Source organism: Triturus cristatus, chromosome 1_1 (genome assembly GCF_964204655.1).
Source record: "Triturus cristatus chromosome 1_1, aTriCri1.1, whole genome shotgun sequence".
NCBI lineage: Eukaryota > Metazoa > Chordata > Amphibia > Caudata > Salamandridae > Triturus > Triturus cristatus.
The window spans coordinates 1,197,902,081-1,197,920,061 of NC_140579.1; the positions used below are offsets into that span (position 1 = coordinate 1,197,902,081).

At 40.9% G+C, this 17,981-nt stretch overlaps 1 protein-coding gene across 3 annotated transcripts in view; it reads left to right on the forward strand.

The window, feature by feature from the left end:
* LOC146871825 (ATP-dependent chromatin remodeler CHD8-like) overlaps window positions 1-17,981 on the forward strand; it is a 3,469,548-nt gene that overhangs the window by 24,050 nt on the left and 3,427,517 nt on the right. The window contains exon 2 of one of the 3 annotated variants that reach the window (XM_085651757.1): window positions 1,729-1,875. The exons of the other annotated variants lie outside the window; for them this stretch is intronic. Within the exon in view, the coding sequence (XP_085507883.1) occupies window positions 1,761-1,875 (115 nt within the window). The 5' untranslated portion in view covers window positions 1,729-1,760. The remainder of the gene's footprint in view (window positions 1-1,728; window positions 1,876-17,981) is intronic. 3 annotated transcript variants of the gene reach the window in all.

The window sequence follows — 17,981 nt, forward strand, 5'->3', positions numbered from 1 at the left end:
AAACTGCAATTAAACCTTGCCACACATGTACGTTTACATACATTACTACAATGTTTATGCTGTTATGGATGCATGCATGCATATGTCTCTTGCAACTGAAAATACACAGTCTGCATAAGCACAATCTTAGCACACACCCAGCAGTTTATCCTGTAGAATCATGCTGAGTATTCACAAGTGAGTGGTGTTTCAGGTAGCAGTGAGTAATGCAAATACATTCAACATCACTAAGGCTGATTTCTTTTGCTGGGGTGTAGTCACTCACCAAGGTCACACATGTTCATGGTCTCAAAAAGCTGTTTGCACATGTGCTCTTTTCTGTTTCTGAAAACTGTAATGAAAATGTATCAGACTGTTAGAGTACTTAACAGTTGCAGAAAAAGACAGTAGTAAGTGTGCTTTGAAATTGGCAAGCAAATTTCATTTTCTGCCTAGAATCACAGCATGAGTCTGTGAGCACACAGGAATTGTTGTCAGATGTATGTCGTGTCACTCTGGCTCTTTTTGGATGTATCCATGCATATGTCTCTTGTAACTGAAAATACACAGTCTGCATAAGCAGACTCTTAGCACACACCCAGCAGTTTATCCTGTAGAATCATGCTTAGTATTCACAAGTGAGTGGTGTTTCAGGTAGCAGTGAGTAACGCTAATACATTCAACATCACTAAGGCTGATTACTTTTGCTGGAGTGTAGTCAGTCACCAAGGTCACACATGTTCATGGTCTCAAAAAGCTGTTTGGACATGTGCTCTTTTCTGTTTCTGAAAACTATAATGAAAATGTATCAGACTGTTAGAGTAATTATCACTTGCTCTACCACAGTAGTAAGTGTGCTTTCAAATTGCAAATCAAATTTCGTTTTCTGCCTAGAATCACACCATGAGTCTGTGCGCACACAGGAATTGTTGTCAGAGATTCAATTCGTGAAACTCTGCTTCATTTAGAATTGCATTCGTATGAAAGGGGAAGCTTGATTTCTGGAAATGTGATGGTTAGCATTCAGCCCAAAACAGTTTCTCAAATAAGAGGCAAATGCTAACATATTTGAAATCAACATGGTAGATTTTTCTTCCACTCTTGCAATAGGTCATGTAGTTGCTACATACAAAAAACTCATATTAACCCTTACCACACATGTAGTCTTACATACACGTTTACAGTGTTTAAGCAGTTATGTAAGGGTCCATTCAAGTCTCTCTTGCACCTGATAGTAGACAGTCTCCAGAACCACACTCTTAGCAGAGAGCTAGCTGTTTTTCCTGTACACTCCATGATTACTAATCAGCACTGTGTGGTGTTTTAGGGTAGGAGTGAGGAACGCTAATGCATTGAACATCACCAAGGCTCATTACGTTTGCTGGAGTGTAGTCAGTCAGCCCGGTTACACATGTACATGCTCTGAAAAAGCTGATTGGACATGTGCTCATTTCTGCCTCTCTAAACTATAAATAAAATGTGTCAGACTGTTAGAGTAATTAACAGTTGCAAAAACAAAAAATTAAGTGTGCTTTTGAATTGCAAATGAAATATCGTGTTCTGCCTAGAATCACACCAAGAGTCTGTGTGCACACAGGAATTGTTCTTAGAGATTAAATTTGTGTTGGTTTTGTTGTGTTTTTCACTTGTAGGAAAGGGGTAGATAGTGTTATAAGATTAGAAAAGATCATAACAAATATAGTAATATATTTAAATTACAAAAAGGTATTTTTTTTTACTTTATTTCAGGTATTGCTGCAGAGCAGTCAAGGAAATATAAGATGCCTATAAAATCAAGAAAGCGAAAACAACAGAAAAAACATCTATATTTGAAGACAACTGGAGGACCCAAGTTAGTTGAAGATGCTCATGTTGGGAAAAAGAAAAAGTCTTCTGGTAAGCAGACAAAGGAATTCTTTAAAAATATATTCAAAAAAAGGAAAAATGTAAAAAATGTCCCCATTAGAAAAACTGTTTCAAGTAGAAAACAACAGGACAATAATGAGAATTTACTAAATGCTAATGTAGAAGCACAAGCAATAAAAATTGACTTGAAATAAAAATCAGCATTTAAAGATATCCGTAGGAAAATGTTTCAGAGAAGAGTGATGTCCAATTTGCTAAAGGATGTGAAAAAATATAAGAAAAGAGCTAAATTTTACAAGAGAAAAAAAGATATTGAAGCCATTGTAGCTAAGGCTTTAGAATTAAAAAGAAAACTATTCATTTTAATTTTGAACAGGATGCGTACATTAGATAAAATGGTCAATGTAATGAAGTCACAAAGCAAAACGAAAAGAGTAGTGAAAAGAAATAACTTTTGTAAAGTGTTTTTAGGAGAATGGATGCATAGTTAAAGTACTGAACCATTTTTTAATGAAGAGAGTTATCTTCAAAGTAATAGTTTGCTTCATGCAGTTTACACCAGAGGTCGTGCTTATGAAGTGAAAGATGGTTGTGTAATGGAAAAGGAGAAAATGGTGCCAAGAAATGAGGAAGAAGTGATAGCTGATGAGGTTATGGGGAGACGTCCTAAAGCCCCAGTGTACACTTGGAATTGTAGTAGTATTTGTACTGTACGACAAGAATCTATTGATAAATTACGTGACTTTCTAAGAGAATATAGTAAAAAGAGTGTTAAACAGAAGATTAAGGTGCTTCAAGGACTAGATCCATGCAGAGTGAGAGAGAATACTGGTTTGCAAGGACACTCTCTGGCTTGTCTATCTAGGAAAGTTTGTAAAAGTGTTTTTCACCATTTTAGGATGCTGGCAGTTCATCATACTGAAATGAGAAAGTTTGTGTGAAGATTGTATTTTGCTAAAAGTCCAACACTAAAGTTAAAGGAGTTGAATAGGGCTCTGTTCCGTGGATCTGTACCAGATGTAGAGAAGGTTACTGATGAAATCCAGTTTTGTTACTTTGGACCGGAACAAGAAAGTGCAGAAAATGACACAGTTATTGAGGAAAATGTGGCAGAGAATGTAGAACCCTCTGTAAGTAAGAAATTTGAAGATCAGATGACAAAATTTGCTATCACCTCTAATGAAAGACCAAATATTACTTGTATATGTTGCCGGAGAAGCCATTACAAAAATCAAACAAGGAATGTTGATCTGTATGAAAAAAGTGAAGAAGAAGATAATTATAAGTGGAAGGATTTTGCAACCTATATATTTCTTGAAAAATGTTTTGATTTGGGTGAAGATCAGCGTATTTGCAAATATTGATATAACCAGTTACAAGAAAATAAAATGCCTGCTAGAGCTGTACATAATAATTTAGAACTGGTTGATATTCCAGTTGAACTTTCTGATTTAAATACGTAGGAGTCTATACTCATTCAATGTGTTCATCCGTTCCAGACCATAGTACGTATGGAGCCAAAAACCGGTAAATTACCTCCTTCAGATTTACAGAGAGGTTTAAAAGGAAGAGTGGTCTATTTGTCGTTGGATTTGGAAAAAAATATGGAAACTATTGATGCAGATACTTTGGAAACTGAACCATTAGTTATTCTGGTTAATGGTGTACCTACGAAGAATAAGAAAATTTGGCAGGAGCTGGTAGATGTACGGAAAGTACAAAGAGCAAATTTATATTTGAAAAGGAATAATAAATGGTATGAATCAATTTTATATAGTTGAAGATGAAGAAGATGTACTAGGAGACACAGACACACCAACTGGGCAAATTGAAAAAGTTGACAAGTCAAAAGAAGAAGAAATTTATGAACATTTCAGCATACATCCTCTTCATTCAAAAGAAGTAATGGCAAACACCATTGATCTGTTTCAAATAAAAAAAGCCAAAGGAACTCCCGTGAGTGTATGGGAGGAGAGCTTGGAAGCTCGTTGTTTTCCCCAGCTGTTTCCTACAGGAGAAGGTGGACGATACGATGAACGCCCAGTACAGATTCCTGCTTCTGAGTATCGGACTACAAGATTATATGCAGAAGATCCAAGATTTCGTCAAAGTATTCCATATTTGTTCCATCTGTTATTTGAAAGTGATTTGTCTGCACTATCTTATGCAGTAAACCACATTTTAAAAAGTCGAACACATCTACATAATGTGTCTGCTAAGGATTTTATGAACAAAGTGCAGCAGCGAGATGATCATTTGGAATCACAATTGATCAATCTGATGGCTTGTCAGCGTGGGACAAATGAATATTGGTACCGACGCCATGGAGAATTGAAATGTATGTTACGAAATTTAGAAACTCCTACATGGTTCCTAACCCTAAGCTGTGCCGAGTACGCTTGGGATGATTTACTGGATTTTCTACGAGAGGCAAATTCAAACATTAAAAACATCGAATACAAGACAGCAGGAGAACTGTGCTCCTTGGATCCGGTTAATGTTTGCAGATATTTCAATCATAGATTTGAGGCTATGATGTCCTTCATCTGCAATAAAAAAAATCCACCTCTTGGAGAAGTTGTGGATTTCTTTTGGAGAAAAGAGTACCAAGCAAGAGGTGCTCCTCATATTCATATGCTGTTGTGGATCAAGGATGCTCCAAAATTTGGAACAGATGCTGATGAAGCAGTGTTATCTTTCATTGAAGAATATGCAACATGTGCTATACCTAAAAGCACAGAAGAGAAAAAGTTAAAAGAGCAAGTTTTACGTTTCCAAAGTCATCTGTGTGGAAAATGCTGTCGACGGAAGTACAAGACCAAAGATAAATTCTACACAAAATGTCGATTTGGATTTCCTAGACCTGTTCTTTCAAAAGGAAGAGTCAAGAGTTTTGTCAGCTGTGCGACATACTATTACAAGAAAATCTCCCAAAAATACGTACAACCTAAGAAGAAAAGAAGAGTCAAAATATATAAATGACTACAACCCAGTCATTTTATCCATGTGGAATGCTAACATGGATATTCAGTATGTGGCAGACAATTCTATTGCTGTTGCTCGGTATGTCACATCTTACATCACTAAATCTGAGAAAACGGAATTGAAGGAAATGTGGGAAGAGATTTCTCACGAGAAGACTGTCAGTAAGAAGCTGTACAGTTTCAGTTTAATGATGTTATCACATCGAGAAATTGGATCCTACGAATGTTCAGATAGGTTATCATCTGCAAGTCTGTACTCGAAATCAAGAAGAATAATTTGGGTCAGTTTAGGCCTTGCAGGAATGCGAAATCGGGTACTGAAATCTGTTGGAGAAATTGAATATTTGGCCGAGAATGACCCAGAAAGTACAGATATTTTGAAAACAAACATGTTGGACACATATTACCCAAAAAGAAGTCATCATCTTGAGAACATGTGTCTCTATGAAGTGCTGCAGAACTACATTTTTTCACGGAAAGCCACAGAAGACATCAACAATGGAAAATATAAAGTCATTGGTGAGGAAGGATGTTTGGTGAAGCAAACAAAAGGAAGTTTGATTAATCACAGGAAGCTGAGTTGTGACACTACTGACAAAAAGGAATTTTACTACTTGGCACTTTTACAGCTGTTTAAACCATGGCGTTCAGAGGACGAACTACTTGGAGAATTTCAAAGCTATGAGGATTCATTTAATGCATGTAAAGATACCATTGAATGCAGTATTTTCAGGAATTATGTCCAAATGTTAAACGAAGAAATTGAACAGGAAGCTACAATTGCAGCTGAAGTAGCTAGAGACAGTTCTCAAGACAGCCAAAGTTCTGGTACGCTCAGTCAAGATCCACTAGGACAACCAATCATAGAAAATGAAGCTGCAATAGCCATGACTGAAGTGGAAACGGCTATGAATCAAGCTCAGGAAGATTTAATAGACTTACCAAATTTGGAACAACAACTGAATGAAGAACAACAACAAATTTATGAAGTCAGAAAAAAAATTGATCACGGATTACTACATGAAAATAAAGAGTGCACATGCACATCATTTGAACCAATTAGGTTGTATGTGAGTGGACAAGCTGGAACTGGGAAAATTTTCTTAATTAAAGTCATCAGAAGCTACCTACAGCAAAAAACTGATTCAACTTTGTCTTGTGGTGTTACTGCTCCAACTGGGTTAGCAGCATATAACATTAAAGGAATTACTCTCCATCGCTTGCTAATGTTACCAGTGGAGCATGAGACCAAAATAGAATATCACAAGCTAACTGCCGAAGCATGCTTCGAAGTTTCAAGAGTGTTGAAGAAGATGCAAGTTCTCATTATTGATGAGGTAAGCATGGTATCAAACTTAATGCTTGCCTTTGTGCATTTAAGAATGCAGCAAATTCTAAAGAGAGACTGACGTGTTATTTGGTGGAAAACATGTTATAGTTTTTGGGGATCTTCTACAGCTTACTCCAGTTAAAGGACAACCAGTGTTTAATACTGTGACACATGAGGACACGAAGAAGTCATTAGGGAGCATTGGTAATGCGGATATTTGGTAATTGTTTGAGTACAAAGAACTCACTACCAATATGAGGCAAGCAAACGATGAAGAATATGGAAGTATTCTGAAAGATATCAGAATTGGACTACTCACAGAAGTTGGCAGAAAAGCATTACAGAGTCGGTTGCTACATAATTTATTTCCAAGTGAAGAAATAGTTGCAGAGAAAATATACAAGAACATTGCAGAAAAAAATACTGTAATCTGCTTAATGCCAACACTACGTGAATGCTCAATATTCAATGAGGAACTTTTGAAATTGGAAAAGGAAGAGATTAAGAAAATGGAAGCAGTGGACAAAATCCAACATGAAAGAATTACTATTACATTAACAGGCGAACTGAAAAATACATTGGATTTTCTTGAGGAACATTTCGAAAACAGCTGGATTAGAAAAAAATCTATATCTTTGCATGAACTGTCGAGTATTTTTAAGGAGAAATTTGGATGTTGAAAAAGGTTTAGTAAATGGAGCTATGGGTAAAGTTGCGGGTTTTGTTAACTACCAGAAAAAAGAAGGAATTGAGTTTTTAAAAATAAAATTTGATCAGATTGAAGAGGTAAAAGACATTAGTCGTTGTTCAGTTCGTTTTTTGCTTGTGAAAGACTTATATGTACGTAGGAAGTAGTTTCCATTTTCTCTAGCATATGCTGTAACTATTCACAAGTGTCAAGGATTAACTGTTGATCGTGCATTTGTAAACATTGGATCTACTGTGTTCAAAGAAGGTATGGCATATGTTGCTTTGTCACGAGTGAAAACATTATCTGGTTTATTCATGATAGACTTTGATGACTCAAAAGTTAGTGCAGATGCAAATTGTGTAAAGGAGTATAATAGATTAAGAAGAAGCTATGCTCCTCATTTAGGTCAGTATCCTGTGTTGGAGAAACGTGTTGTTTCTCGGAAAAGGAGATTTGAGAATATCTGTAATGAGGATGTAGAGAAGAGGAAACAAAAAGAGAGTCATGTAATAGCAAGCAAAAAGAAAAAGGACAATGTTGAAGAGGTTGTTGGTTGCCATTTTGAAAATAGCTCTGGTGTCAACTGCTACGCAAATGTAGTGCTGAATGTTGTATTTTTTCTTGAAAGTTTGCAAGAGCAGATAATAATAGAAAATCATGAAAAAAGATTCTGTTCTGTGCTAAGTCTTCTTTATGAGAAGCTGAGTGTTGATAAAGCTAAAATAGAAAGTGCGACTGAAATTAGAAATCTATTAGATGTATGTTCAGGACGAACACAGTTTTCTCAAAATATCCAGCAAGATGCACAGGAATTCTTGATGTACATCCTTTTGGTACTTGAAGATGAAGGGATAGAAATTGAAAATTTGTTTGGTCTCTGTTATAAATGGGAACATAGTTGTGAAAACTGTTTCTACACATGCAGCTCTAATGTTGATTCAGAAAGGTTTATCTATTTAACATTGCCAGAGACTAAATCAGTGACTTTTAGTAAATTAGTTAAAGATGCCAATCGTAGCATGGAATGTTGTGAATGTAAATCTGACATGTTTTCAACCTTACTTTTAAAGAAATATGGAAAGTATGTAATTTTAATGATGCAACGTTGTAGAGCTGATGGAACAAAATTGGACACTTTTTAATTAAGAAATTTACAGGACAGCAATTATCAATTTCTGGAAAAACTTTTGTCACAGTTGCAATAATTTTCCATGATGGGCCTATTGTAACTTCTGGTCATTACACAGTTTTTCTTAAATGTGAAAAAGGCTGGACACTGTGTAATGATTCTCAATTGGTTTTCAAGCAACGTTTGCCTTTTGCTTTAGCAAATTCCTATTTAATTTTTCTGAAACCAAAATTTTAGCCAGAAATTGCAACATCTGTACAAAACATTATTGCAATTTAATTGGATTACCATTGGAAATGTCATCAAAAAATATTTTAAAAATTACCATTTGGCCTAAAGGAAAGGTAATAATTTGCATTGTGGACTTCTTTGACACAAATTATTTTGGTGATTATGATTATGCAACAGAATTTTCAGACGATATTTATTGGAATTAGTTATTGTTCTTAGGTGAGATTTTTATTGCAAATGTTACATTTCTATTACGGTATGTTTTAGTGAGAAGAGATTCTGGGCTTTTTTTAAACAATCTTTCAGATTGTTTTTTTTTTTTTTGCCCGCTGTTAAGTGATGAATGCAATTGCTTTTACGATTTACAGTGAAATGCAATATATTCGGAAAACAGCAAAAAAAGGGCAAAAAAATGTTTGTTGAAATATGAAAATATGTGCACTGTATTCTAAAATGTATTGTTAAATATTAATACTTTTTTCTTTTTTTTTTTTACAGATTGAGAGGAAAAATATGAAAAATAAACTTCTTTATAGAAAGTTAAATAAATCACTTATTTTTAATTAAGTTATTTTGATTGGCAGGTAAGTTTGAAATTTCTGGAATTATCACACATTTACTTTAATGCTCACTTTTTTTCACTACTCTTCTCTATGTTTTTCTCATTTCTGTAGTAGTCCCTTAAGGACCTTGTAGGGTGCTTAAGAATTTTTTGTTTTAAAAAAAAAAAAAAAAAAAAGTGCGCGTACCGTTAAAAAAAAAAAGTGATAACAATTTTTTGAAAAAAGTTAAGAGGTAAGGTTGGCTCTTAAAAGAACCGTTGTGTTCATAAAGGGAAAGAGGAAAGAAAGAATGGGAATATTAACAAGGACCACAGATGTGCTGGTCTATCCTATTGTTTATTAGGGAAACACTGGTCTCCGCATGAACAATTAGGCCATGACATCTTGTGCACCTCATTGAAATCCTCCCAAAACGAGGGTTTATTTCCAGAGGAGCAGAAGAGGGTGATGCTCCCAACGCAGAGGAAGGGCTCAGCTGAGCTGCCGAAGATGTACTCGGCTGAGCTTCTGCAGGTGTGCTCGGGTGACTTACTGGAGATGTTTCTCCAGTATGTCGAGCATAAGTCCTGGGATGTTTATCCTTAATGTGTCTAACCATAGAGTGATTACCAAAGGAATACTTCTTCCTTGGATTCCCTCTAGATAAGACACGCTCACAAAGTGAGCAGGTGACTAAAGGAGGATTTACCTTTTTCTGCCCCTCTGGATAGGTAAAATATTCCCACACAAAAGAAGTCTTTTGTTTCCTCCTTCTCTCTCTGATGATGCTGCTACCAGGCTCACTCTCAGAAGGGGATTGCTGTTCTGCCATCGTATCTCAAAGACAATTCAGCTCCTTCTCCTAAGGGGTCACAAGCAGTAATGAGGGGAATGGGTGTGGTGTAGGAAGGTTCTAGAACTGAAAGTAGTTTAAACCAATCAAAAGTGTTGTTTCTTGATCACATGATCAACCGTACGCGCACGTTAAGCTTACCGAGCGCGTACGGTAAAAGTATGCATGCGCGTACGGAAGACACGCGCATGCGCATTACAGGCACGCTCGAACACTTCCGCGTAACGTGCGCGTGTAAAGCATGCGCTTACGCGTCGCGTAGGAAGTACGGACGCCTACGCAAATTGCGTAACCATACGCAAACAGAGTAGAAATATTACGTACATAAAGCGAACCGTGCGCTTGCGGTAAGCTTACCGTACGCGCACGGTAACATTTTTTTTTTTTTTTTAAAAGTTAGTTAGAGTTTCACTATGTTATACAACTATATCTTACCTTTTTTTTAAAAAAGGCGAAACTTTATATATTGCAGAATGCATTAAATTTTAGCATAGTGTTTAAAGGGAAAAAAAAGTAAAAAAAAAAAAAGATGTAAAAAACCTTGCAAGGTAAAAAAAAACCGAAATGTTTCACACACGTTAAATTTAAGAATTAGCATTTAAAAAACCATACAAATTCACTGAAAAAACCATGGGTTTCACACATGTTATAGTTAGGAATTAGCATTTAAAAAACCTTGCAAATTCACTAAAAAAAGCATAGGTTTAACATACGTTATAGTTAGCTGGACATTTCACTCGTAAAAAACCAATGAAATTCCCCCGTTATAGTTAGTTCAGCTAACTATAACTCGCGCACCCGCAATCCACTGCTGATGATGTCACATATTACATCACTCATGACATGGTCAGTGACATCACTCATGACATCACTGATGACATCTCAAAGGAGTTTGTCACCTGGGAGTTGACTATGTTCTCGGTGACTTTGGCCGCAAACGGATGGAGAGAGATGGGTTTCTTGAGGAGGGGCTTGACTTCTGCGAGTTTCCAGTCGTCGGGGAAAGTGCCGGATTCGAAGGTGGCGTTGATGGTGCGTCATAGCTCTGGCATTATGGCAGCTCCTAGTAGAGGAGTCTGATCCATCCTGTAAGCTTCGGCCAAAAGCCCAGGCTGTCTAGTGTAGCAAAGAGATATGGATGGCCATTCTATACTATCAAATGTCAATGTGGCATCTAAGGATATCAGTATTGCCTGTTCCATTTTGGGTGACCTGGTCAAATGAAGGACGCCATGAAGGCGTGTCTGGTTGAGCCGGGTGCTTATGTGTGGCATGAAGCCCAACTGATCGGGGTGTATGATGGAGGTGATGACTCCACGAAGCATAGTGGCTAGAACTTTGGGCAGATCCTTAACCTCCACATTCAGTAGAGAGATCTGTCTGTAAGAATCCAAGTCAGTGTGGGGCTGCCCCGGTTATTGTGACCACTATGGTTTTGACCAGCTGAGCATCTGGCAGGAAACCTCCTCGTGGCCCGCCGTAAACATGTCTAGCAATGGCTGGGGAATTTTGTTGGTAATTCCTTTATAGAGCGCTATGGGTAATCCATTTGGTCCCACCGTCTTCCCAGATTTCAGACCCCGCTGAGGCTCCGCAAACTCCTCTATAGTCCGGTCTGCCTCTAGGGTCTCTCTAACCTCCCCGGTGAGCGTTTGAAAGACAAGATCTCTCAGGAAGTCCACACAGTCCTCTGCAGTCTTAGCGGTCACCGATTTATATAGGGCCTCATAATAAGTATCAAAAGTGTCTGCCATGGCAGCATTGGATGTCTGCGGTACACCTGACTTGTCTACTATCTCCAGCACCCAGGAGCGGTCCATGTCCCTCCCATCAAGCCAGGCCAATGGTTTACTGGCCTTGTCACCCACGTCATATAGGTGACGCTGCGTCACCAACGCATGGTTTCTCGCATTCTTCACCAAGGTGCGGAGGTCCTGTTGGCGCAAATATAATTGGCAGTAAAGGCCCGGTGTCCCCTCCTTCTGTATCCTGGTCTCTTACGCCTCCATGTCCTTCTCGATAGCCTCACATTCTAACTATTTCTTTTTTCTTCCCTCTTAACAAGACCTGGACCGGGCACCGTATGACAGGTTTGTAGGCCTCTCATAGGGTACAAAGTGACCCAACCGCCCCCTGATTTTCTTGAAAATTAGACATCTGTTTGGGCCCGTAGTCTTCTCATTATGCTTCTGTATTTGAGGTACCATGGATCTATTCTTTGGGCCAACACAGTGTCCCACGTCAGCCCTCCCAGCTGGACACCCACTGGGGAGTGGTCTGATATGCCCCGTGGATAGTGTGTCGCTGCCCTAAAGGTGCATGCCTGGGCGTGGTGGGTGAAGAGCTAGTCAAGGCGGGGCAAGCTGCCACAGGAGTTGGTGAATTAAGTATATTGCCTTTGCTGTGTATTGTGTTCCCCACCACAGGTCTACCAACCCCAGCACTGAAACAAAAGACTGCAGGTCCCCTCCCTATCCATGCGCAACTGCACCGCTCATTCTGTCTGTTGTCTGCTCCATGACTCCCTACCTTTCACCATCCAGAATCAGGGTACTCACTGGGACAATCAAAAGTAGAGCGCTAATGCTCGGCAGGGTGGATTTATGGCACCTTAGCAGGATGTTGTGGGAGCAGATGTTTAGGGTTATAACTCTCCCACATGCCGGACACATCCACATACAGGCCAGTATGACTGTACCCCGTGCATTGCTAGTGTAGCCTGTGTGCACCAGAAGTTTGTAGCCAAAGTGATCAAGGGCCTTATAGTAGTTTCTTCCAAGGAGAGTCTCCTGTATTAATACTAAGTGAGGGGCGTGCTTTTGCAAGTGTTGAAGTACTAATGTACGCTTAATCCTTTTTCCCAATCTGTTTACATTTGATGATCAAATGTTTATTGTGAACTGCCATTGGTGTGATTTGAGAAAAATTGTTGGTTCTAGGAGTGTTGCCCTGGTGTGTCCGTCCTTGATCTGCAACATATGGTGTAGTTCCTTAATACTCTTACTGCAAACTAAGCAGCATTCCTTGCGCTGAGCGTGCAAAGTAAAGGATTGTGACCAAATTCTCCCTCCGTGTTCCTGTCTAAACACATCCGCTACAGCCCTTCCAGCTGTCTCACACTGGGCAGCCATGACTAAAGCGTACTTGTCAAGCTTGTTAGATTGGACTGGCCTGGAGCCCCGACTCTTAGTATTTTCATTCTCATTTTATTCAAACTTTCCAACGTATGTCTTCTATAGTGCGATTTAGAAAGCTACTCCATGATACGAGTCCATGGATTGTAGCTGCTCAGCAGAAAAAGAACTGGAATTCGACTGGTCATAATGCTTTTGAGGTGACGGATGCCTAGCCAACTATAGGGCTGAACTTGATCTATATACAGTGCATGATGGTTCCAGGGTTTGTGTCTAACGGTTAGTCCCCCCCCCCCCTCCCCCAACATGTATTATTGGCTGACTAGGATTTACTATGTCGTTTCCATAGGGGAGAAGCATAAAGTGGCAGTGCAACCCTCTAAGAAATAGAGATTCCTTGGCAGAAATTTGATTAGGGTTAAGACACAGACTTGGACTGCAACGCATTTCAGACCTTCTTTCTCCCACAAGTCAAGGATATCCTCTCTGAGATTGATAATACTCCGATTTTTTTTCAGGGCTCCCTGGTGCAGCAGCAGATCTCCCCCCGGCTTTGCACAAGCAGCTCACTAATTTAGACTCCGCTTCCTTGACATCATTAATGAACCACACCAAATCGGGCTCAACTGCAGATCCTTGACCCCCCCCCCCCCCCCCCGCCCCAAGTATTTCCGAATGGCCCTTCCTGGGATGGAAAGTCAGATGCTCATGTTATTAAACGACTCCATGAAGACTGGCTACCTACTATCCAACTTGAAGGAGGCCAGAGTCACCCCACCCCCCTGCTAAAGAAACCAGGAGCAGACGCCACTAATCCCAAGAACTACAGGCCTATCTCCCAGCTGCCATTTTTAGCGAAAGTCATGTAACATGTTCTTAAAACACCTTTGACCTTCTTGGAGGAACACCAGCTACTCCAAGCTCGACAGGCGGGCTTCCAAGCCCACTACAGCACTGAGCTGGTGATGCTATGCATTCTTGATGAGCTCAGAATTATGTCTGACAATCAAAAATCGAGCGCCCTGATTCTATTCTATTAGATTTATCAGCGGCGTTCGATACGGTCAGCCATAAACAACTGCTGGCCCGCATCACGAACTTGAGCATACGTGGGTTGGCACATCAGTGGCTGGAATCATTCCCGTCAGGTTGGTCCCAGAGGGTTCAGTTGGGGGCCAGGTATCAGACAGGGGCACTCTCACTTGCAGAGTTCTCCAGGGTTCCGCACTGTCCCCGCTCCTTTTCAGCATATACCTACAGCCCCTGGTGGCGGCCCTAGCCCGCATGGACTGCCGAATTTTCAATTACGTGGATGACACTCAACTCATCCTCCGGATCGATAATTCCACCCATACTCGAGAGCTAGCACAAAACATCCTCAGATTTATAGTAAACTGGATGGCTACCAACTCACTAAAAATTAACCCAGACAAAACAGGAGTCCCTTTCATCCCCACAAAAAACAATCCTTAGAACGATCTTTTCTGGCCCCAAGAGCTGGGTGACACCCCCACACTAGTACCCGTTGTGAAAAGCCTGGGCATAAAAATAGACTCTGAACTCCATGTCCAACCAAGTCACCACAGTGGTTGGAACTTGTATAGGGCTCATGAGACAGCTGCGAAAACTTGTCCCCATCCTCTCAACAGCATCACTACAGACGATAGTGTCAGCCATAATTGTCTCCAGACTAGACTACGGGAATGCCCTATACATTGGCCTCCCCCAGAATCTCATCCATAAGCTGCAAGTGGTACTGAACGACACAGCCAGGTTGATATTTAGGCCCCCCACGAGCACTCACGCCACCCCTCTACTATGCAAGCTGCACTGGCTCCCCATTAAACAGAGAGTGAAGTTTAAGGGTCTCTGCATTGCCCATAAGGCAATTTATGGAAATGCCCCAGACTATATAAAAGACCACCTCCAGAACTATGTTCCGGGCCTTACATTGCGGTCATCACAGGCCAACTGCCGGTCCACTCCACGTTGCAACACTGTATCCAAAGGGGGCAGAGCATTCTCTGTCTTACTCCCACAACTCTGGAACCAGCTGCCGGATCACTTGCGCTGGGAACTTGCACCCCTCCACTTCAGGCCCGAAGACTGTCCTATTTAGGGAGGCCTTGAACACTAACTACCCCTCCCCTGCAAGGCTGTTATGTTGCCACCAACTGGCCAATGGCCTCTCTCTCTAAAGTGCTTAGAGACCTGTTGATGATTTAGCGTTATCCAAAATTAACTAACATAATATAATACCATTAGTATAGAGTATGTTCATAATCTTGCCTCGGGTTGTCATTCTTTTTATTACTATGGCCTTTGAGGAGACAAAACCTGATGTGGCATCAACCTGCCATAATGTGCTCCCAGAAGAGCAGGTAGCCTAGCACTTTGTCTAGAGTGGTAATGGTGAACATGCAAAAAAAAGCTTGTGGTATAAAAAGTTACATGCTTGCATTGTAGGGGTTTGAACCAGGATTCTTGCAGAACCTAACTGGGCCGAAGAGATTAGACACAAAAGAGTGTCACCCCCTGTTAAACGCATAGATATGGAAAGACTTTATACATCTCCTAATAATGGATAAAGTTTAATACAAATACTCTGGCTTGATTGGCTTCAGGCATCCTCAAGGGATAAAGGGAACTTTCAAAGTAAGGATTATGAGGGAGGACAGCAAAGAAAGAGGAGATAATAAAAAGACATGCTTGTTCCCCCCCCCCCGCCCCCTTCCAAAACGTTCTCAATCATCAATAAAGAGAGAATGAACCACCGCGGTGGGGGCATTGCGATCATCCATAAGAGCAACCTCTCCGTAATGGAATCCGACTCCTTCAAATATAACTCATTTGAATATCTAACCGCCATGATTAAGACAAGTGACAAAAAAATACACTAAACTGCCATCTCCTCTACCATCCTCCTGGCAACACCCAGCCATTCGGAGAACACCTTTCAGACTTGATAACCCACTGTGTCAAGAATTCCTGTCATGCGAGGGGAGGAAAACGGTAACCAGCGAAAACGGACTACATCTCCCAGGATGCTTAGCGGTTGAGAGGTTATGTAAACAGGAGAGCTGTTACATAACTCAAGGAAAACACGCCCATATGTAAACAGGAGAGCTGTTACATAACTCAAGGAAAACACGCCCTTATGTAAACAGGAGAGCTGTTACATAACTCAAGGAAAACACGCCCTTATGTAAACAGGAGAGCTGTTACATAACTCAAGGAAAACACGCCCTATAAAGGGAGGAACCGGGCGGTACAACGCTGTCGGATATTGTGTTTACACCGACGTACCTGCTTAGTGAAGAGCAGTGTTCCGGAGTGGTGCTCCAGTAAGGCAAGAACAGAGGTAGGTCGAGTCGTTACTCCCTGGGCCGTGTCTTGCCCCATCGTCACCTGTGAAGGACCCGGAAGCTCTACCGGATAACCATTGAGCTTCGCTTTTTGACTCGGCTGAGTCAAAGCGCAGAGGCGCTTTTGCTGGTTGGAGTCGTAACTCCCAGCCCGACCAGAGATACAGGGACTGCCAGCTGTAACGCACACCAGGAGGTGTTTGCCGCGTTACAGACTCGGAAGTCCACGGGATCGATCGAGCGGCTGCTCTCGGTTCAGTCTTCTTTGCTTGTGATTGGGGTATCGGTGACGTATCACCAGGAGGTGACTCCGCGTCCCGGTGCAGTCTGAGGAAGAGGTTGAGTGGCTGCTCCCTTCAGGTAGAGACCCCGGCTGGGTGTTTCCCTGACTCCTCGATTCTCCCCAACACTCTTCGTGCCCCTCACAGCCTACCGATTGGCATTGTCGGCCATTTCATTTCTGCCCTCTGTTGGCATACACCGGGATCGGCGTATATGCAGAGGACGGTTAGGACCATCCGTGCTGTGGGCTGGTAACGTACTTAGCCTGGAGGATTCCAGTGACTATAACCTTTGTTTATTCCTTGTATTATTTTTGCCTTCATTAAAATAACTAAACCTTCACAAGTGGTTGCGTTCTCATTATCGTGTCTGTTAAACGATCCTGAGACGTTCAGGGCGTTACACACTGCTCTCTCCTAGACTCCAACAACATAATACTAGGTGACCTCAACCTACATTGGAACGATTAAAACAACTCGCTGATCCAATCCCTGAATAAACTTCTTGGTAACCACAATCTTACCCAGCACTGCACCGAACAAACCCATAACAAGGGGGCAATTCTAGATGCCATCATAGCTCACGAAGACACAATCACTATTGAACATATCTTTCCTGTTGACTGGTCAGATCACCATATCATACTATTCCACATCAATCAGACATGCCACCGCCTACTCCGTACACAGGAAGACCGACATTGGGTGAGAAATCTAAGACAGATCCCCCTTGCCGACCCAGAAGAAAGGGTAAGCTCACTCCTTCCCACCACTGCATGCGACCTTTCGACAACTGAACTCGCCTCGCACTACAATGCAACAATGACCTCCATTCTCGACCAGATTGCCCCATGGAAACAAAAAAAATGCCAGGACCTTGTCTTCAAGATCTCGGTTCAACAATGACCTAAACTCGAAAAGAAGAAAACTAAGAGCGGCAGAAAGACTCTGGAGAAACAACCCGACCATAGTCCATCTCGACCTACTCAGATCCGAACGCAGGGAATATAAAATACACATCAAGAAAGAAAAAAAACTCATTCTTCTGTAATGCACTAGACCATACCAAAAATCGACCCAAAGAACTCTTTAATATCATCAGGCAACAAACTTCCAAGCCCCCCTCTTCCTCAGTGACGGCCACACCAAACTGAAGTTCTCCAATATTAGGTAAGCTTGTATTTGGATGGCAATATACGGACAAAGGAATTACCTGAGGTCCCTTCGGGTTGGAACTATCACTGACGTCAAGGGATCAACAAAGACAAGAAAATAGCCCTGAAGAAGTCGCAGGTTCATCCCATCTACAGCGAGGAAACACGTGTTGGCTAGGAACGTAAGGAAGATAATAAAACACTATGACACTAAAAAAAACAATTGTTATCTATTCCATATTATTGCCAATTGTGTATATACTCTCAGCCATACAGGGGACAAGTGTTTTCCATGTTTGTCGCCTTTTGACCACACATCAGGGGATTTGGTGGTTTTCCCCACCTTTTATGCACCACGCCTGATTTCAACTGCCACAATTTCTTTGCGAAACACCTTGGAGCACCACACATCTATTATATACCACCAAACTTACAGTACTCG